The following is a 23,533-nucleotide window of genomic DNA, read 5'->3' as shown; positions in this document are numbered from 1 at the left end:
CCTGGGTCCTGGGTCCGGGTCCTGGTTCTACTCGGCCTTGGCCTTGGCGGGGGGACAGTTCCAGTAGTAGAGCAGCTGCAGGACCAGAATGCCGTTGCAGGAGGAGGAGATGACGTAGGTCAGAGCCATCAAAGCGTCTCCCGTTTCCTACAGAGAACACATGAGAACAAGCACACGCTCTGTAGAAAGCACTTCCTGGTTTGATGACACGTTACCTGATTAGAAGAGCACATTCTGCTTTATTTGGATTGTTATTGTCATTTAAACATGATAATACGTTCCCCTGATCTGACATCTCATGTTTTAGAACTGATAATAATGTCTCTGAAGCACAGCAGGTCAGGTGATCCTCATGTGCATGTGTTAGCACGCCCTCTAGAGGACCAGACAGGATCCAAACAAGCCAGAATGGAGCTGAAGGCAACTCCATCTATATTTGTGATGAGGAAACTCCGTCTGTGACTAGAGTGAAGCTGCTCGTACGACTCTCACAGGACGTACGACACCAGGAGTTCGTAGGCGTTTGTGGAGTTAAGCTTCTTAAAGCATTTCAAAGAGTTCTTGAGGAAACAAAGCCGTACGATGCTGGTGGAGTTCTTACATTGCTCTCCCAAAGCATCTGTACGTCATTCCTACTCATGTTTGAGAGCACGACCGCTGTACACGTGCTCAGTGTGCAGATGGAGGCGCTGTCAAGTCCTTCTGAAGATCTGCAGCTTTTCATTTCCGTGGTGGCTCTTATGTGCAGCTTCACCAGCTCAAGATTCTGCAGAAATGAGATCTGGTGCTTTATGAAGTTCAATATGAATAACCCTGGATGGTTTTCTAATAACTCTGTATTATTATTGTTATTGTTATTGTTATTGTTATTGTTATTGTTATTGTTATTATTATTATTATTAGGCCCGAGCGCCACAAGCTGGCGAGAGGCCTATTATTCTCTATGCTATGACAGAAAAAGTCAACAATGAGTGAATGGGCGTAGCCCATTCACTCATTGTTGACAACAGCAGCGCAAACCCTCCTGGCATCGTCCTGAACGCGAGAATCCATGCCGCAGGCATGGGCCATGCTTGTATCTGCTCAAATCAATGGAAGTCTATGGGGAGTGGGCGGGGCATCCCGACGGAATAGGGAGTGACGAGCGCGTAAGCGCTCGTAATGATGATTCCACCCCATGGCGGCATCGGGAAGGCTTAGAGCTTTCAAACGATGTATCATTTGTTGTTATAGTGGAAACGGCTATATTGTTTTTGCTAAAAATATTATTATTTTTATTTTTCTTGTTCTTCTGCTTTTTGAACTCTAATTTGACCCCCTGAACATGCTCAAAAACTCACCAAACTTGGTCCAAAATTCAGAATCGGCGAAAAATTTGATTTTTTCTGGGCCATTTTTTTTTTGTTAAAAAATGGCGCGACAGCGCCACCGACAAAAGTCAAAATACATTGCGCCTATGGGAGACGCCCCGAGGTCAACTTTGGCGTAAAGCTACGAAATTCGGAACACCTCTTGTGAGGACAAAAAAAAAATATTATTGTGGCCACGCCCCCAGACTTACCCTATGGCCGCCATCTTCCTTTGAAAATGAAAACACGCTGTGTTAGCCATTTTGTTCACGTCAAACTTTGACGAACTCCTCCTAGGGCGTTTTGCCCACTGACTTCAAAATCGGAGTACGTCCTCTGGACAAGTGGGGCATCTAAAGTTATCCAATTTTTTGAGATACCTTTTACGGTCTGTGTGCGGCGCAGCCGCAAAGTTGGACAACTTATTTTGGGATATTGCAGATCTAAAAAATGTTCCCATTTGATCAAAACAAGTCCGATTAGGACCAAATTTGAATCAGTTGTTAAACTATCCAGTTTGAACCAGTTTATGATGACAAAATTGAAATGGGCGCGATAGCGCCCCCTACAGAGTGACCTTTGAATTAACATTGAAGGTCAAAAATTAGTTTTACCAAAATGTTCTAAACTTTACCCAAAATTCTATTTTGCCGTCCAGATCAAAAAAGCCTATCAGACAAATGCCTTAATTTTTACGGCGTAGTCGTAGCGATGACAGAAACCTCCCATGTTATCCCTATGGGAAAACCGCAAAATCTCTCAAATATCCACATTTTTATGTTTCACACTTTAACGAACTCCTCCTAGTGCGTTTTGCCCACCAACCTCAAAATCGGTGTACGTCCTCTAGACAAGTGGTGCATCTAAAGTTATCCAAATTTTAAGGATAGCTTTTACGGTCTCTGTGCGACGGAGCCGCAAACGTTTCCCAGAATTCTGACTATTTGACCTTTAGAGTGGCCTATAAACAATAGAGTTTTTCCAAATGACATGATATTTTGCACACAATTCTAATTTGCCATCCCGATCATAAAAGTATGAGAGCCAAAGTCATATTTTGTACGGCGTAACCGTAGCGATGACAGAAAATCGTAGAATCGCTCAAATCACCACATTTTTACGCTTCACACTTTAATGAACTCCTCCTAGGGTGATTGCCCGATCAAGCTCATATTTGGGGAAAATCATCTACACAAGCGGGGCATCAAAACTTATCCATATTTTGATTTTAAGTGCTACAGTCTCTGTGTGGCGGACCCGCAAATATATGTCAGAAATGGGAAAACAGCGAAATCTCTGAAATGTTCACATTTACGCTTCACACTTTAACAAACTCCTCTAAGGGCAATAGCTCGATCAAGCTCATATTTGGGGAAAATCATCTACACAAGCGGCATCAAAAGTTATCCATATTTTTATTCCAAGTGCTACGGTCTCTGTGCGGCGGCGCAGCAAATTTGACTGACACTTGTGTTCATTTGCACTGGATTGGCCATGTCCAATGTGTCGCCGTCTGTCAAGTTCTTTTTTAATTCAACACACAATAAGGGCGCCATCTTTATCAAGTCGAAAGTGCAGAGTCGGAAGGCCGGCGGCCCGCGAGGGCCGTTGGATGCCGCTTGCGGCTTTAATTCTTTCTTTCTTTCTTCTTCTCGGGACCAACCCCCCTATTTTTCACCCAGTGAACATTGACGAAAAGTCACAAAAATTTGCACACCTCTAAAAATCGTGCCTCTCTACATTCTGGCTATTTGCTTTTTCTAAAATTAAAAAAATTGGCGCGTCAGCACCCCCAAATGTACCAAAAATGCATTGAGAGATGGGAAATGACCCAAAAAAAATCTGATCGTAGAATCATGAAATTTGGCGCAGAGGTAGATGGTGACAAGAGAAGTAAAAAATATTATTACGGCAACGCCGTCCGCCCAACCAAATGTCGGCCATATTGCTTCAAAAATGGCTAAACATGACTTCGGAGTTTTTCCAAACGTCGTACTTTTACGAACTCCTCCCAGGGCGTTGGCCCTAAAAAGCTGAAATTTGGTGAAAATGCTACTGAGGAGTGGGACATCAAAAGTTATCCAAATTACATTGATACCTCTCACGGTCTCTGTGCGGCAAAGCCGCAAACTGTAGGTAGAATTTCAGAAATCTCCCATATTTAAAATTTCTGCCGTTTGCGCAGATAAAGTCCGAATTGCGTCAAATTAGAATCAGTTGTTAAACTCTTTGCCCTAAACCTACTTGAAGTGAAATAAATTCATTTGGCGCCACAGCGCCCCCTACAGATTTTATATGGAGGTTAAATGTTTAGTTTTGCGAAATTATATGAAATTTGACACACAACTCAATTTTAGAATCCCCATCAAAAAAGTCAAAGAGACCCATGTCATAATTGTTATGGCGTTGCCGTAACGATGACCGAAACCTTCCATGTTATTCCAATGGGGAAATCGCCAGAACATGTTTACACTTTATACTTTCACAAACTCCTCCCAGGGCGTTAGCCCTATTAACCTGAAATTTGGTGAGACTCATCTTCAGGGGTGGACCATCAAAAGTTATCCACATTTTTATTCAAAGAGTCACGGTGTCTGTGCGGCAAAGCCGCACATTTTGCCAAGAATTCAAAATAAAATTGCTTTTTGATGGTTAAACAAAGGGGAGAAGATGTGACAGCGTCACAGATTCAGCAGTAGGCGTAATAAAAGGACAATTGGGGCGCGTTAGCGCCCCCTCCTCTTGCGGCGGCGTAGCGAGGGCCGATCATTGCCGCTATATTATTATTATTGTTATTATTATTATTATTATTATTATTATTATTATTATTATTATTATTATTATTATTATTATTATTATTATTATTATTATTATTATTATTATTATTATTATTATTATTATTATTATTATTATTATTATTATTATTATTATTATTACCCTAACCCAAATGACTGTCACTAATTATGACTTTATCAGCAGGATCTCTCAGCACTTGTAGACCACAATGTTTCTACCTGCACAGCTACTGCTACTGCTGCTACCACCACCACCACCACCACTACTGCTACTACTACTACCACCACTACTGCTGCTACTACTACTACTAATGCTGCTACTACTACTGCTACTACTACTACTAATGCTGCTACTACTACTGCTACTACTACTACTACTACTGCTACGTCACAGGAGGGATAAGGGGCATTACACAAGAGAGAAATGATAACTTCATGCAAACTTGAGGAACCCTTAAGTGAAGTGGGGGTTTGTGAGGCATTGGTACAGTGCACTCAGGGGACAGTCGCTTGTAGACTGTTTGCAGCCGTTCAAACGGGTCATTGTGACCGAGGGATAATACGAGTCATTAAAGTTAGGTACCAGGTATGTTTTAAAGTCCATAACAAGTGTATTTAGGCGATCATCATGTCCCCTTTACCTGTAGAGATGTAAATATCCGAGCAAGTGAGCCAGCAAACAGGAGGAAGGCGGAGACTGCCGACAGCTGACCCGTGTGTCCATTCTGAAAGTTTGCCATGGCCTGGATCAGCTGCAACACAAACCACAGTGACATCCACCTGCAACTCACTGTCCACCTGCAACTCACTGTCCACCTGCAACTCACTGTCCACCTGCAACTCACTGTCCACCTGCAACTCACTGTCCACCTGCAACTCACTGTCCACCTGCAATTCACTGTCCACCTGCAACTCACTGTCCACCTGCAACTCACTGTCCACCTGCAACTCACTGTCCACCTGCAACTCACTGTCCACCTGCAACTCACTGTCCACCTGTAACTCACTGTCCACCTGTAACTCACTGTCCACCTGTAACTCACTGTCCACCTGCAACTCACTGTCCACCTGCAACTCACTGTCCACCTGCAACTCACTGTCCACCTGCAACTCACTGTCCACTTGAGAGAAGGGCCCCACAGTGAGTTTGCTGTGTACTGTACTATGTGCTGAGTGCAGTGTGCAGGACGTACCCTTCCCACGACGATGGCGGGCATGTTAGAGGCCTGCAGAGCGGTGATGAGAGCGGGAGGAGTGACAGGGGACAGGAGCACAGCCAGGGCCGCCCCATACACCAACACGAACAACACACCTGCAATACATACACTCATTATAGCACTAGAACAATCCATGTACTTTAAACTCCTCCTTCTGGCCTATAAAGCCATAAATGACATGGTCCCATCCCACCTCAAAGATGACCAGGGGTGTCAAACTCATTTGGGCCGCGGGCCGAATTTCGACGCTCAGGCTGGGTCACGGGCCGAACATAACGTAAAACATAAAACTATTAAAAATATAAGACATAAATAGCTTTATATAGCCTACGCTGTTTTGAAGCAATTACTGGATCGATAAAAAAAGAATTACAAAATGTTTGTTACACGTAGTTTTAGCAATAAAAATGGTTACGGGTGCAACTACGGTTCTATGAATCAATAAATAAATAAATATAAATTTGAAATGTTCGGAGGGCCAGATTAAACATCTGGCGGGCCAGATTTGGCCCGCGGGCCAGAGTTTGACACCTATGCTATAGAACCATATGGTCCAAACAGAGCTCATCACTCTAAATACTGGCCGTCTGGTCAAAGCAGCGGATTAAACAGTGTCCATAGGGACTTTGCAATGTCCCAGCATCCTGTGTCCTTAGACAAATGTCCCAGCATCCTGTGTCCTTAGACTAATGTCCCAGAATCCCGTGTCCTTAGACAAATGTCCCAGCATCCTGTGTCCTTAGACTAATGTCCCAGCATCCCGTGTCCTTAGACTAATGTCCCAGAATCCCGTGTCCTTAGACTAATGTCCCAGAATCCCGTGTCCTTAGACAAATGTCCCAGAATCCCGTGTCCTTAGACAAATGTCCCAGAATCCCGTGTCCTTAGACAAATGTCCCAGAATCCCGTGTCCTTAGACAAATGTCCCAGAATCCCGTGTCCTTAGACAAATGTCCCAGAATCCCGTGTCCTTAGACAAATGTCCCAGAATCCCGTGTCCTTAGACAAATGTCCCAGAATCCCGTGTCCTTAGACAAATGTCCCAGAATCCCGTGTCCTTAGACAAATGTCCCAGCATCCCGTGTCCTTAGACAAATGTCCCAGCATCCCGTGTCCTTAGACCCTCCTCCCCTGTTAAAAGTTCCCTCTGCACTTGATGTGATATTAAGACATCACTAACATCCCCTCGGTCCTGACATGGCAGCTCATGTTTGACAACTTAAAGGAATAATGGAGGATTTTTCGCCAATTTGCGAACTGAAGTGGAAGAGCACATGCCACTCCCCCGTGTGGACGCACACAACAGCATCGCAGCCACACGTGAGTTTGTTTATTAGTGCGACGGATCGCATCATCTCTCGTCTCCCGTGGATTTCAGTCTCTTCTGAGCTCAAACTGTCTTTCAATTCAATTCAATTCAATTTATTTTTGTAAGGCCCAAAATCACAACAGTTGCTTCTGAGGCCGAATCTTTATCTTTCTCCGTCTTAATTTTGTCCCGTCACTGAGGGAACTATATTATGATAGATCCATGCGCTTAGACACAGGGAAACATGCTGCTCTCCTGGGGACGCGCCGCACGAGGCTGCAGGTGAACGAGGCTCTGCGGGTGAACGAGGCTCTGCGGGTGAACGAGGCTCTGCGGGTGAACGAGGCTCTGCGGGTGAACGAGGCTCTGCGGGTGAACGAGGCTCTGCGGGTGAGCGAGGCTCTGCGGGTGAACAAAGTTCTGCAGGTGAACGAGGCGCTGCAGGTGAGCAAGGCGCTGCAGGTGAACGAGGCTCTGCAGGTGAACGAGGCTCTGCAGGTGAACGAGGCTCTGCAGGTGAACGAGGCTCTGCAGGTGAACGAGGCTCTGCGGGTGAACGAGGCTCTGCGGGTGAACGAGGCTCTGCGGGTGAACGAGGCTCTGCGGGTGAACGAGGCTCTGCGGGTGAACGAGGCTCTGCGGGTGAACGAGGCTCTGAGGGTGAACGAGGTTCTGCGGGTGAACGAGGTTCTGCGGGTGAACGAGGTTCTGCGGGTGAACGAGGCTCTGCGGGTGAACGAGGCTCTGCGGGTGAGCGAGGCTCTGCGGGTGAACGAGGCTCTGCGGGTGAACGAGGCTCTGCAGGTGAGCAGTAGGTGCGTCCTATGATTGATACGTGGCAGGACTAATCAGCAATCCACGCCACGAGGAACTGAGACTCAGATTTGGCGCCAAAAAATCGTCCATTACGCTTTTAAAACAATGTGTTCACAGGGAAATAAACAAAAGCTAGCTTCCCCCGACATGCTAACATCAGTATTGCAGTCTTCATCTGCCTCGAAGAACTGGTTCTTGTTCAGTCTGTCCGTCTGAGAGAGTCAGATCTCTCCTTCACTGTGGAACTGCTCCAGGTTTGGTAGTTTTTCCTGGCCGCAAAGGAGGGTGTAAGGACAGGGGAGCTTAGGACATTTGTCTAAGGACACGGGATGCTGGGACGTTTTCCAAGTCCCATGAACATTGATTAATCTGGTCTCACTGTCGCCCTTCAAGGCAACCGCCGCTGTGATTTTGGGCGTTACAAAAATAATTTGAAGGGTTTACAATCCGGTTGTACAATCAGTATTTAGCGTTTAATCAACATCTTAATCGATCATCAAAATAATCTATGGTTGCAGCCCAACAAGATTCAGATACAGGCTTCCTCAGGTGGTTCGAGTTTGTCCTCAGAGCACATGTGCAGAGCTCTAAAACAAGCTGCTGTCGCTCTGGTTCTAAAGCTCATGTTAGAGGGCGGAGCATGAACGGGCCTCTGAACACGCCCACAGACTGAGCAGCTGCAGGAGAAGAACCAAGCTTCCTGCAGTACTGCTCAGCGGCCTGTAGAGGCTTCAGCAGCAGAAGTGAGGGGAAACCAGGCTTATTTGGATGTATTTTAGAACAATTTAAATAAAGTATTTCTTTATTTCATTGGTAAATCCCTGCTTGTTGTGATTGCCCTGACCACATGTTACTCATATCAGTCCAAAATGTATTAGCAACTTTGCAATAATTTGTGCTAAAGGGTTTCTTTATCTAATTGACATAATTTTTTTTTTTTGTAGTTAAAGGCGCAATGGACGATTTTTCGGCGATTTGAGAACTCAGGCGGAAGTGCACATGCCACTCCCCCGTGCACATGCCACTCCCCCGTGCACATGCCACTCCCTCCCCCGTGCACATGCCACTCCCCCGTGCACATGCCACTCCCCGTGTGGACTGATACAACACACATGTGCGTTTGTTAATCAGCGCGACGGATCGCATCTCATCTCTCGTCTCCCGCGATTTTTTTGGTCAAAGACATCGTCCGTTCAACCTTGAATGAACCGAGAGACATGAGTGTGCAGGCCCAAACGTACGTATACAAAATGTAATTAGTTGGTCCGCAAAACTTATCTGCTCCAAAAATGATTTTTTATTAAATTCTCACCACAATGTGAGTAAGCCTTTAGTGAGCAAATGGTGGTGAGCATTTAATAAAAAAAAAACATTGTTTTAGGAATGATGAATAATTTGATAAGTGTTTTTTATTTGATCCTAAACACAATACTTGATAATTGAATGCTAAGTCGTTTTTTCTTTCAGTTTTCAGTCATCTTTAATATACAGTAGAGCACCAGAAATGATTGACTCTGTGAAGTTGTATTAGAATTTTGAAAGAATCAGAAATATGTGGCGATGACATTTTTTGTGCTGTTATATCATCCATTGTGTCTTGCCCTCTCCAGGTGGGTGGAGAGTCCTTGCCCCAAGTGGAGGAGTTCAAGTATCTCCGGGTCTTGTTCACGAGTGAGGGAAGGATGGAGCGTGAGATCGACAGGCGGATCGTTGTGGTGAAGAGGGAGCTGAGCCGAAAGGCAAAGCTCTCTATTTACCGGTCGGTCTACGTTCTGACCTCACCTATGGTCATGAGCTTTGGGTAATGACCGAAAGAACAAGATCGCGGATACAAGCGGTCGAAATGAGTTTCCTCCGCCGTGTGGCTGGGCGCTCCCTTAGAGATAAGGTGAGGAGCTCGGCCACACGGGGGGAGCTCGGAGTAGAGCCGCTGCTCCTCCACGTCGAGAGGAGCCAGCTGAGGTGGCTCGGGCATCTGTTCCAGATGCCTCCTGGGCGCCTCCCTCGGGAGGTGTTTCAGGCATGTCCCACCGGGAAGAGGCCCCGGGGAAGACCCAGGACACGCTGGAGAGACTATGTCTCTCGGCTGGCCTGGGAACGCCTCGGGATCCCCCCGGAGGAGTTAGAGGAAGTATCTGGGGAGGAGGAAATCTGGGAGTCCCTGCTCAGACTGCTGCCCCCGCGACCCGGCCCCGGATAAAGCGGCAGAAGATGGATGGATGGATATCATCCATTGTGGTGGAAATCACAATGAAACTTATTTATGAATAACACATTTTATTTATGCGTAAACACTGATGCCTTCTAGAATAATATTAAAATATTAAATATTTAATAAAAGTGAGGAAATGTTCAACATTTTCGCTTTTATTTGAAAAATAGCCTGCATTTTCTTTCTGTGGAGGGACGCAGTCTATTTAATTTAATTTATTTGAGAAGGACAGTGCGATTCTTGACACAAACTAGTCCCACACTGAACGGGTCTCGAACTCAGAATCTCATGTCTGTCCGGCCAGAGCGCTGACTGCTGCAGCAATGTCAAAGTGTGTCTGAGGTTTGCCATTTCACACTGTCTCAGTGTGGAAGCTGCACAAACTCTTGAGGATATAACAAGCCGCGCTAGAGGCAATGATGTCTCTCGCCTTCCCGCCCGTCCATGTTTTCTGCTGCGTTTTGCGGCAGACCAAACGACGCTCAGTAATTCACCGTTGATGATTGCGTAGTTTGCGATTCAAATAGTTGTTTGTCCTGACAAAATGCAAGATTGTGCTGAACGCAGACCTGAGCAGGGAGAAAGAGAGCGAGCCTCGGTGACCCGGCTGCACCCCCTCCTCCCTGTACCTCCGTCACACAGCAACAGAGACGCTACTGCTAACGCTAATTAGCATTAGCATTAGCTGGAAACTAAGCCTTTTTTGAGAGCGTGTTACGCGGAGACCGGAATATCAAAGTTTTGGGGAATTTTTATTCATTTTCAATGTCACTAGATGCAAAAGACCGTGTCTCTTTGAATAAAAATGTGTATAACTTTTACCCCCGAAGATGAGCCTCACCAAATTTCAGGTTAATAGGGCTAAAGCCCTGGGAGGAGTTCGTGAAAGTATAAAGTATGTTCTGGTGATTTCCCCATTGGAATAACATGGGAGGTTTTGGTCATCGCTACGGCAAAGCCGTAACAATTATGACATGGGTCTAATTGACTTTTTAATGGGGCCAAAATTGAGTTTTGTGTCAAATTTCGTAAAATTTCGCAAAACTAAACATTTAACCTCCATATCAAATCTGTAGGGGGCGCTGTGGCGCCAAATTAATTTATTTCACTTCAAGTAGGTTTAGGGCAAAGAGTTTAACAACTGATTCTAATTTGACGCAATTCGGACTTTATCTCCGCAAACGGCAGCAAATTTTAAATTTGGGAGATTTCTGAAATTCTTGCTACAGTTTGCGGCTTTGCCGCACAGAGACCGTGACAGGTATCAATGTAATTTGGATAACTTTTGATGTCCCACTCCTCAGTAGCATTTTCACCAAATTTCAGCTTTTTAGGGCCAACGCCCTGGGAGGAGTTTGTAAAAGTACGACGTTTGGAAAATCTCACGAGCCATTTTTGAACCAATATGGCCGACATTTGGTTGGGCAGACAGCGTTGCCGTAATAATATTTTTTACTTCTCTATCTACCGCTGCGCCAAATTTCATGATTCTACGATCCGATTTTTTTTGGGTCATTTTCTATCTCGCTGCCGCGCCAATTTTTTAAATTTTAGAACAGCGAGATTTTTAGAGGTGTGCGAAATTTTGTGACTTATCGTCGATGTTCACTGGGTGAAAAATAGGGGGGTTGGTCCCGAGAAGAAAGAAAGAAGAAAGAAAGAAAGAAAGAAGAAGAATATTCCTATGCGAAAACAAACTAACCCTAACCCTAACCCCTAACCTTAACCCTAACCTTAACCCTAACCTTAACCCTAACCCTAACCCTAACCCTAACCTTAACCTTAACCTTAACCTTAACCTTAACCTTAACCCTAACCTTAAACCTAACCTTAACCCTAACCTTAACCCTAACCTTAACCTTAACCTTAACCTTAAACCGGCGCGGTCAAATAGCGGCGCAGTTTCAGGAGCCGCGGCGCGCGGCCGGCACAAAAATAACATGGCAGTTTCGGCCGTGCGCCGCGGCTCTGCAGACACTCCCTTTTCAAATATCATAAACTATATATTTTCGGGTTATTATTATATTGAATTAAACAGTTGTAAAGATCATGATCTCTGGTTTATATGATTCAGTATTTGTGCTCTTCATATCAAATAACAGATAAAAGTACTTTAAATTGTTTTACATGCTAATAACCAGGTTTAAAACAACACATTTATCTTGTTCTTATGACGCCGCGATGCCGCACGCGCTTGTGGGCCCCTGAAATTGCTTGGGGGCCCCTAACTTTTCAAAGTTGGGGGCCCCCCAGGCCCCTAACTTTGAAAATCTATTTCTCAGCCTGTTTCTTATATACAAAATAAATACTGTTTATAAATACTGCATGCCCGAAACTTAAGCGATGAAAATGCCCCGAATATGGCCAAATTACTAGTTAAATCTTGATTTTTCGAGGAGGGGCACGGTGGCCCCCCTCCTATTTCAAACCGCGGGCCCGCCGGAGATTCAACTGCTTGCGGGCCCCGGGCCCCCGTCTATTTTGCAGCCTGACATCAGTACACTGGGATCACATTTCCCACTAACATCCATGGAATGAAGAAGCGATTAAAAACAGTTCTATAGGCCTGTATCGCCGGAGCAGTTTGCGGCGTAGATTTAACTCATTCGACTTGAACAGAAAGCAAAGTGAAGGAATGCACGGGGCAAAAGCAAGCGACAAATTTACACTCGACATCAACCTGGTCTCCTTTGGTTGTAGGCGCATGGTCGCTCTGGAGGTCCGCCCTAGAATCCATGTGTATTCTGATTGTTTTTATTTTTACAATTGTAACACTTGAGATTGACTGAGGAAAATTCTGGAAAAGTATTTGTATAGCCCGACCCCTGGACTGTTGAAGCCCGACCCCTGGACTGTTGAAGCCCGACCCCTGGACTGTTGAAGCCCGACCCCTGGACTGTTGAAGCCCGACCCCTGGACTGTTGAAGCCCGACCCCTGGACTGTTGAAGCCCGACCCCTGGACTGTTGAAGCCCCACCCCTGGACTGTTGAAGCCCGACCCCTGGACTGTTGAAGCCCGACCCCTGGACTGTTGAAGCCCCACCCCTGGACTGTTGAAGCCCCACCCCTGGACTGTTGAAGCCCGACCCCTGGACTGTTGAAGCCCGACCCCTGGACTGTTGAAGCCCCACCCCTGGACTGTTGAAGCCCCACCCCTGGACTGTTGAAGCCCTACCCCTGGACTGTTGAAGCCTGACCCCTGGACTGTAGAAGCCCGACCCCTGGACTGTTGAAGCCCGACCCCTGGACTGTTGAAGCCTGACCCCTGGACTGTTGAAGCCCGACCCCTGGACTGTAGAAGCCTGACCCCTGGACTGTTGAAGCCCGACCCCTGGACTGTTGAAGCCTGACCCCTGGACTGTTAAAGCTTGACCCCTGGACTGTTGAAGCCTGACCCCTGGACTGTTAAAGCTTGACTCCTGGACTGTTGAAGCCCGACCCCTGGCAGTCACTCCGGGTCAAAAAATGACAATTTTGATCTTCTTTTTTTTACTTTGAAGTTAAAAAAAAGGAAATTTACCTATCGACCGACTCACTTGAAAAATGTTGGGTCGGGTTACAGCAAACAGACAATTTATTTGGGGCAGACTTAGCGCAGTAATTTTCAACCGGAGAGTGTGGGTCACAAAATGAAATGAGGGAAAATTGGAATTTGATACAATAGTCTTAAACAAAGCTTGAAAACCTTCAAATGCAGTGCTAATTGTAAAATATATCTAGGTCTACATCTTCAAAATTAAATAAAAAAAATGAGGCTACACGATCACTTTGAGGGCCTACTTTGTACATGTTTCACTATTTTGTCAAGATCACATCATTTTAATGACCAATATTAGTAAATGTTATAGGTGCAGGGTTTTCTAATGAATGGAATGATTGGGTCATTAGCTGGGAGGTGTCTATCAGGCTGCGGTCAAACCTGTTGGACTAATCATATTGTTGGTCTATAGTACGAGTTCACATATGTCTATGTGGGAGCAGACATATAATGAGCTTAAGACACTTTTTCGGGAAAAAGAAAAACTGGGCTAATAATGCTACAACTAAGCTAGCTACCCTCTACCGGGCTGGCTCCGGATCAGATTTGGCTCCGGAGGAGTCCGGGAGCGAGATAGACCTGGCAGCTTTACAGGAGGTAACTGATAAGAATACAAAGGCAGTAGACGCAAAGATAGATGCAGCCCTGGCGGAAATGCGTGATTTAAAATCCAACAATGGAAGACTGGACAGCCGAGCCACAGACCCAGAATAGATGGACAAGCCATTATTCTAATCCACATACAATATATTACAGAATAGATTATGTTTTTGTCCTCAGTAAAGACAGATCTAAAATCACTGAAGCAGATATAGGCACCATAGACATAAGTGATCCTGCTCTACATTTCTGTAGATTTGGAGGGAAGACTAAAAACACAGTTGGAGGTTCAATTCCAGCTGCTTAATGACCCTTTGTTTAAGGACAAAATGTCCAACGACATTAAGACTTATCTGGAGGAAAATGACACTGAGAAAATGTCTCCGCCTCCTTTGGGACGCTTTATTTTAATTTATGACATCACCATCCCATGGCATGTATGAACTCTGCGTTGGGGGACCTCGGGACTGGGACTCTGCGTTGGGGGACCTCGGGACTGGGACTCTGCGTTGGGGGACCTCGGGACTGGGACTCTGCGTTGGGGGACCTCGGGACTGGGACTCTGCGTTGGGGGACCTCGGGACTGGGACTCTGCGTTGGGGGACCTCGGGACTGGGACTCTGCGTTGGGGGACCTCGGGACTGGGACTCTGCGTTGGGGGACCTCGGGACTGGGACTCTGCGTTGGGGGACCTCGGGACTGGGACTCTGCGTTGGGGGACCTCGGGACTGGGACTCTGCGTTGGGGGACCTCGGGACTGGGACTCTGCGTTGGGGGGCCTCGGGACTGGGACTCTGCGTTGGGGGACCTCGGGACTGGGACTCTGCTTTGGGGGACCTCGGGACTGGGACTCTGCGTTTGGGGACCTCGGGACTGGGACTCTGCGTTGGGGGACCTCGGGACTGGGACTCTGCGCTCGGGACTGGGACTCTGCGTTTGGGGACCTCGGGACTGGGACTCTGCGTTTGGGGACCTCGGGACTGGGACTCTGCGTTTGGGGACCTCGGGACTGGGACTCTGCGTTTGGGGACCTCGGGACTGGGACTCTGCGTTTGGGGACCTCGGGACTGGGACTCTGCGTTTGGGGACCTCGGGACTGGGACTCTGCGCTTGGGCCTCGGGACTGGGACTCTGCGTTTGGGCCTCGGGACTCCTGCCATGGACACAACCAGACCTCCCCGACACACACGCCAGACTGCAAGCTTTGCAATTGGCCATTGTGTGTGTCAAGAAGATCGGTGTAGATTTGACTGAGAAACAGATTCTGCACAGATCAGAGTCCCGGTGCATCGTGGGAATGAAACAGTTTTATTCTGCAGAGCCCCTGCTACTGAGGTAATGAACAAGATTACCACAGGGTACACACATGCTAAATATTCACCACAATGAGTTTTGGCATCCCGTGTAACGCTAACAAACATTAGCATGCCAACGGTGCACTTCCAGCTTCTTGGAGAATAAAATGCTCTCTAAACAAACACAGTGAAGCGGTGTGGACTCATTTTCAAATATATACTTTACAATATCTGTACGCTAACCTAACCCTCTGACCCTAAACCTAACCCTCTAACCCTAAACCTAACCTAAATGTGGCCATTTTCCACATTCTAAACAGTGAAACGTTTCATCACATTTCAAACATGTTGGTTGTCTTAAGGCTTCACTGCTTTTGTTTCTATTTAATAGAATATAAATGAATACAATGTGACTTGATAAAAGAGAATGACTTGTGATGGTGGTACCTCTGCTGGTCTTCTGGTTGTAGTGGAGGATGAGGAATCCGATGGTCAGAGTCTGCACCATGAGGAAGAGCGCTTCACCCCAGGCACTGCACACAGCACACACACTCTCATGTCAAACACATTCAACACGGTGTAGGCTCATTCAGCCCCGCCCACTTTTGCCTTTTGCTACAGCTCGCCACTTCCATTGTATTGGCACTTCTGGTCAAGTGGGAACTCCATTCACTAAGTGCAGAACGAGGGAAGGGAAAAGATGAGGGAAATGTTCATCTGACCAAGTTCAAATTGCACCAATTCCCTTCAGTCTGTGTATAAGTGATTCCCCCCGAGGTCTGAGCCCCGTGTTCACTAATGCAAGTGGACAGAGGATCACGCTGGACGGCTGCGCTCAGGCGCTCAGGCCTACCTGAAGGGGAACTTGTTGAGGATGCTGTAGGCCATAGTTCCAGTGATGGCCACCAGCTCCAGCAGGACAGAGTTCAGGCTCAGCCCCTCTGCACTGGATGCTCCCACCAGCTTCAGGATCTGAGGCAGCTTCACTGGAACACAGCAGCACAAAGGCTTTTACCACAACTACAACTGTACCAGACACACCTTTCTATTGCACAGAGAGATTTTAGAGAGACTTTTCCATGTGCAATAGGCAATACCTCCTGTCACCAAACACCTCCTGTCCACTCTTCTGTTGTATATACATTTTATTTAAATCACTCTTATTCAACACATTTTATTTTAGCATGCCCTTATTTTATTTTAACTTAATCCGCACTTAGTCCGCACTTAGTCCGCACTTAGTCCGCACTTAGTCCGCACTTAGTCCGCACTTAGTCCGCACTTAGTCCGCACTTAGTCCGCACTTAGTCCGCACTTAGTCCGCACTTAGTCCGCACTTAGTCCGCACTTAGTCCGCACTTAGTCCGCACTTAGTCCGCACTTAGTCCGCACTTAGTCCGCACATTTTATTGCAATAGTGGTCAAATCTTACTGTTACATTTGTATAATAGAGTGTAGAGTGTTAAGTACATGACCCACTATTGATACTGACTATGGTAAATAACAAGTGTGTAATTCTGTTGTTTATTTATTGCAGTTTTAGTTTTTTGGCACTAGGTGATTGTTCAGAACAGAAGGATAAAGTCTCTGTCACAACATCTTACTTCAGATAGTATTCTCAGGACAGGTGTGAAAATGTGTTTGTGCACAAATAAAGGCAAAATGCATTTATAATTAAGGTTTTTGTGATGAACCGCACCTACATGGACCGCACCTACATGGACCGCACCTACATGGACCGCACCTACATGGCCGTGTGTGACCTAATCACTGGTGGAGCCACTTTTTGCAGAAACAACTACAATCAAGCGTTTAGGATGACCTGCGATGAGTGGATTACAGCTGTTACAGCTCCTTCAGGCAGAAGTGGACTGGCTGCTCTTTTGGATCGTTGCAAAACATAAGTTCACTTCATCTTGAGAGAACAGGCATTCTCCGTCAGGCTTTTAGGTCGACAGCAGGTCTTCTAGGTCCTGAAGCAGCCAATCATCCCCAGACCACCACCATCACCACCACCATCCAAACACCACCATCACACAAACACCACCACCACCACCATCACCGAAACACCACCACCACACCAACACCCAAACACCACCACCACCATCACACCATCACCATCACACCAACATCACACCAACACCACCACCACCAACACCACCATCACACAAACACCACCACCACCACCATCACCGAAACACCACCACCACACCAACACCACCACCCAAACACCACCACCACCATCACACCATCACCACCATCACACCATCACCATCACACCAACATCACACCAACATCACACCAACATCACACCAACATCACACCAACATCACACCAACACCACCACCACACCAACACCAACACCCAAACACCACCACCACCATCACACCATCACCACCATCACCATCACACCAACATCACACCAACATCACACCAACATCACACCAACATCACACCAACATCACACCAACATCACACCAACATCACACCAACATCACACCAACACCACCATCACACCACCACCACCATCACCCAAACACCACACCAACACCATCACCCAAACACCACCATCACACCAACACCACCATCACCCAAACACCACCACCACCATCACACCACCATCACCATCACACCATCATCATCACCATCACAATCACCATCATCACACCAACATCACACCAACACCAACACCACCACCATCACACCAAAACCACCACCACCATCACCCAAACACCACACCAACACCATCACCCAAACACCACCATCACACCAACACCACCATCACCCAAACACCACCACCACCATCACACCACCATCACCATCACACCATCATCATCACCATCACAATCACCATCATCACACCAACACCACCACCACCACCAACACCACCATCACACCACCACACCAAAACCACCACCACCATCACACCACCACCACCATCACACCAACACCACCATCACCCAAACACCACCATCACCCAAACACCACCACCACACCAACACCACCACCACACCAACACCATCACACCAACACCACCATCACCCAAACACCACCACCACCACCATCACACCACCATCACCATCACACCATCACCATCACACCAACATCACACCAACACCACCACCACCAACACCACCATCACACCAACACCACCATCACACCAACACCACCATCACACCAAAACCACCACCCCCATCACACCACCACCACCATCACACCAACACCACCATCACCCAAACACCACCACCACACCAACACCATCACCCAAACACCACCACCACCATCACACCAACACCACCATCACCACCATCACACCATCACAATCACCATCACACCAAAACCAACACCACCACCACCACCACCACCATCACACCAACACCACCAGCACCCAAACACCACCATCACACCACCATCACACCACCATCACAATCACCATCACAATCACCATCACACCAACATCACACCAACATCACACCAACACCACCACCATCACACCAACACCACCATCACACCAAAACCACCACCACACCAACATCACATTCACACCAACATCACCATCACACCACACCAACACCACCATCACCACCATCACACCAACACCACCATCACACCAACACCACCATCACACCAACACCACCACCATCACACCAACACCACCATCACACCAACACCACCATCACACCAACACCACCATCACACCAACACCACCATCACACCAACACCACCATCACAATCACCATCACAATCACCATCACACCAACATCACACCAACATCACACCAACATCACACCAACACCACCACCATCACACCAACACCACCATCACACCAAAACCACCACCACCATCACACCAACATCACATTCACACCAACATCACCATCACACCACACCAACACCACCATCACACCAACACCACCATCACACCAACACCACCACCATCACACCAACACCACCACCATCACACCAACACCACCATCACACCAACACCATCACACCAACACCACCATCACCCAAACACCACCACCACCACCATCACACCACCATCACCATCACACCATCACCATCACACCAACATCACACCAACACCACCACCACCAACACCACCATCACACCAACACCACCATCACACCAACACCACCATCACACCAAAACCACCACCCCCATCACACCACCACCACCATCACACCAACACCACCATCACCCAAACACCACCACCACACCAACACCATCACCCAAACACCACCACCACCATCACACCAACACCACCATCACCACCATCACACCATCACAATCACCATCACACCAAAACCAACACCACCACCACCACCACCACCATCACACCAACACCACCAGCACCCAAACACCACCATCACACCACCATCACACCACCATCACAATCACCATCACAATCACCATCACACCAACATCACACCAACACCACCACCATCACACCAACACCACCATCACACCAAAACCACCACCACACCAACATCACATTCACACCAACATCACCATCACACCACACCAACACCACCATCACACCAACACCACCATCACACCAACACCACCATCACACCAACACCACCACCATCACACCAACACCACCATCACACCAACACCACCATCACACCAACACCACCATCACACCAACACCACCATCACACCAACACCACCATCACAATCACCATCACAATCACCATCACACCAACATCACACCAACATCACACCAACATCACACCAACACCACCACCATCACACCAACACCACCATCACACCAAAACCACCACCACCATCACACCAACATCACATTCACACCAACATCACCATCACACCACACCAACACCACCATCACACCAACACCACCATCACACCAACACCACCACCATCACACCAACACCACCACCATCACACCAACACCACCATCACACCAACACCACCAAACCACCACCAGCACCATCAAATTACCACCAGCACCACCAGCACCATCAAACCACCACCAGCACCATCAAACCACCAGCACCATCAAACCACCATCAGCACCATCAAACCACCAGCACCATCAAACCACCACCAGCACCAACACCACCATCACTATCACACCACCATCACACCACCAGCACCATCACACCACCAGCACCATCTACTGTTGGTAGATGTTCCTTTTCTGAGCTGTGCTGTTACTTTTATGCAAGTATTAAATGGACACACATCTCATCAGTCCAGAGTTTTCTCCCAGTCTTGTGGATCATATCAAGCTGTTTTCTGGCTAAACTGAGTGTTTTTCATCTTGGCTCTTTCTCCTGGTGGAGTCATGAACACGGTCCTTAACTGAGGTAAGTGAGGCCTGCAGTTCTTTGGATGTTGTTGTGGGGTCTTTTGTGACCTGGTCGATGAGTCGTTGCTGTGCTCTTGGGGTCTTTTTGGTCGTCCGGTCGCTCCTGGAAAGGTTCCCCACTGTTGCATGTTCTCACCATGTGTGGATAATGGCTCTCACTGGGGTTCTCTGGAGTCCCAAAGCTCTAGAAATGGATTTAGAACCTTTTCCAGACTGACAGCTCTCAATGACTTCCTTTTGTTCCTGATTGTCTTTGGACCTCAGCATGATGCCTCGCTCTTGAGGATGGTTTGGTCGACTTCACGGTGTCAGGCAGGTCCTATTTAAGGGACTTCTTGATTGAGAACAGGGGTGAGCGTCATCAGGCCTGGGCGTGGCTAGAGAAATGGAACTTTGGCGTGATAAACCGCAGTTAAGTTGTGGGAAACAAACACTTTTGCACACTGGGCCATGTAGGTTTGGCTTTTGCTTCACTTCAAAATAAAAACCTTCATTCTGTTTCCCTTGAGTTGTCTTTGGCTTATATTCATATTTGTTTTATTCCATTTAATCATTTAAGTGTAACAAACATGGAAAAAGTCATTAGAAATCAGGAAAGGGGCAAAGACTTTTTCACACCTGCATCTGCAGGACAAGTGTTAATTGTTAGCTGGAGTTTAGTCTTTAGTCTAATACAGCCCTATTGCATTATTTTACAACTCTCTGGCAACTTGAATTAATTTCAACACAAATGAAGACATAAAGCGACACAAGCAGGTCAGGGCAGTATGTGTGAGAGTACATTTACCCAGGACTGATCCCAAGATGATGCCGATGCCCAGGCCCTTGCTGACCACCACTTTCAAACATGGCACTGAGGACACAAAGACATGGGTCAGTCTATTATAGTAAGTGTGACCAGTGTGACCAGTGTGACCAGTGTGACCAGTGTGACCAGTGTGACCAGTGGTTCATGGGACTAAAGCTTTCATCTGGACTCTGATTTTGAAATCAAGACATGTTGACTTCCAATATGAAAGTAATTTTCAATCTGATGGAAATAGTTTAGGCAGCAGCATTTAAACTGTCCCAAGCTCAGATTGGGCCCGTCCCGAGCTCAGATTGGGCCCGTCCCGAGCTCAGATTGGGCCCGTCCCGAGCTCAGATTGGGCCCGTCCCGAGCTCAGATTGGGCCCGTCCCGGGCTCAGATTGGGCCCGTCCAAAAGAGTTACAACTCACAAAACCTGTCCTTGTTTACGAGTCTGTCGGGTCATTCAGCACGATGTCCGCTGCACGGTTGGTCAATTGGTTAAACATCAGAACAAATACGCAAATATGAGAACAGAAGTGCGGCGCTCCTGCGGCCAGCATTGCTCTGTCGGCTGACATGGGGCGGCTTTAAACTTGACCTGGCGGTCTTCAAATGAACTCGTTATAAACCAGTGTTTTCTGTCTTGAGACTCTTGTTTACTTTAAAGAAGAAAACCCATGTGACCAATCAGAGCTCAGAAGAGTAATAACACTACGGCTTAAACCGTATATCGATAGTATTTATTATCGTAACGCTGGCTAACACAATTATTGTCACAATCCTCACTACATAACACCATAACACCAGCGCCTCCATCTGACACAAACTTTTCTTCATGTTTTCATTTCTTAAGGTCGGCCGTGATTTAGACTCGGTTTTGTCACTGTTAAGTTTAATTGACTGCCACAGTTTAAGATAAGATAAGATAAGATATTCCTTTATTGTCCCACATTGGGGCATTTCATTGGTGCAACGCAGGAAGATCCAGAAGAAAAGAACAGATCACTTATAGTTTGACTCGTACATTAAAGGAGACATGTTGTTGTGCTTTTCTCTGGTACTATAGAAGAATTGAACTATAACATAAGTAGATCATCATTTAACATTTTGTTCATTGTAATTGGCAATATTAATCTAAAGCAGCTCCATTAACTTCCAATTCAACTGAAAAGCTCTCTACACATTACACCGTATGAAACAGCTGATTGTCAATGACATGTTTTTATTTGTAAAAGTGGTAATGCCCAGTACAGTGTGGTACACGGATGTGGGCGGGGACAGGGGATAGGGGAAAACGGGACTTTTCTGAGCCTCAATTGCAGGACAAGATGACTCAAACAAGCAGGAATAATGTAACTACAGCTTTGAGTAAACTAATGCTGAGGAAACACGGTTGTGACACGGTTAAACGCTGACATAATGTGTTAAAAGTATATTCAAACTTCATGACAATGACAAAGTCGCAGCCATATCCCAATAATGACAATATTGTGCAGCCATAAATGCAAACATTGAATTATTTGTCATAATGTGCCACACCAGGATGTGAAATGCAAATGACATGAACTTGTCAGAACTGAATAAACCTGAATAAACCAGACTCATTCTGTTCTGCACGTTTATACTATTCAAATGACACAACGTCAACATTATAAATATCAAGTACAACTTTGGAACTTTGAATACTTTAGGAGCGTTATCCATGAGCAATTAAACACAAATGTCATTTCAAGGAAGTATTGGTGTTTGCCCTCCACAGACTCGTGACAAAGAGTAAAAAGTAAGATTTACCGTCTAAAAAGTTAAAGTTGAGGAAGAACTCGTCGTAACAAGACTCTGGCATGAGATATGTTAATAACAATCCTCTCAAAGGCTCCATGAATGACGAGCCCTTCACTGCAGCCATGTCTGCAGCCGCCATGACGCACACGGATGACGTCACCGCGTCACGTGACATGCGCTGTCTGCAGCCGACATGATGCACTCGGATGACGTCACCGCGTCACGTCACGTGTGCTTCGGAGCACGCGCCATCTCCTACAGGCGTGAAATATAATTACAATTATAATTACAATACAATAAAACATCAAATCAAATGTGAAACATAATGACACGTAATGAAATAAAAACTCAAGATAAATTAAAAGACTTTTTTTTTTTTTTTAAATATCAAAACATTTTTGGCGTGTGGTGTAATTTAAGTCATGAAGTAAATGAACACTCAAAATGAAATGAAATGGGGGGGAAATAAAAAGGCTAAAAAGTGAAAAATAAATA

The 23,533-nt window shown here is 46.5% G+C and overlaps 1 protein-coding gene across 1 annotated transcript; it reads right to left on the bottom strand.

Annotated features, from left to right (window-relative positions):
• mpdu1b (mannose-P-dolichol utilization defect 1b) lies at positions 1–23,183 on the bottom strand. Its single transcript, XM_072459749.1, has 7 exons — positions 23,048–23,183; positions 21,253–21,318; positions 15,985–16,117; positions 15,579–15,664; positions 5,338–5,456; positions 4,786–4,896; positions 1–147 (listed from the first exon to the last, which is right to left on the bottom strand). Exons 1-7 carry the CDS (start codon positions 23,175–23,177, stop codon positions 28–30), a joined length of 765 nt encoding a protein of 254 aa, XP_072315850.1. The 5' UTR covers positions 23,178–23,183; the 3' UTR covers positions 1–27.
• Positions 23,184–23,533: the final 350 nt, after the last annotated feature.

This window comes from Eucyclogobius newberryi, unplaced genomic scaffold (assembly GCF_026437365.1).
Source record: "Eucyclogobius newberryi isolate DKJ021-1_F unplaced genomic scaffold, fEucNew1.0.hap1 SCAF_27, whole genome shotgun sequence".
NCBI lineage: Eukaryota > Metazoa > Chordata > Actinopteri > Gobiiformes > Gobiidae > Eucyclogobius > Eucyclogobius newberryi.
Note: the sequence above shows the minus strand (reverse complement) of the source record. Positions and strands in the feature narration are given on the sequence as shown.

What these genes read in the sequence shown, in the direction of transcription:
- mpdu1b (XM_072459749.1), bottom strand. Translation starts at nt 23,177, where the DNA reads ATGGCGGCTGCAGACATGGCTGCAGTGAAGGGCTCGTCATTCATGGAG. An exon ending in CAACTTTAACTTTTTAGACG is followed by an intron (nt 21,319 to 23,047) that starts GTAAATCTTACT and finishes TTGTGTCCTCAG; the next exon opens with TGCCATGTTTGAAAGTGGTG. An exon ending in CCGCCATCGTCGTGGGAAGG is followed by an intron (nt 4,897 to 5,337) that starts GTACGTCCTGCA and finishes TTTGTGTTGCAG; the next exon opens with CTGATCCAGGCCATGGCAAA.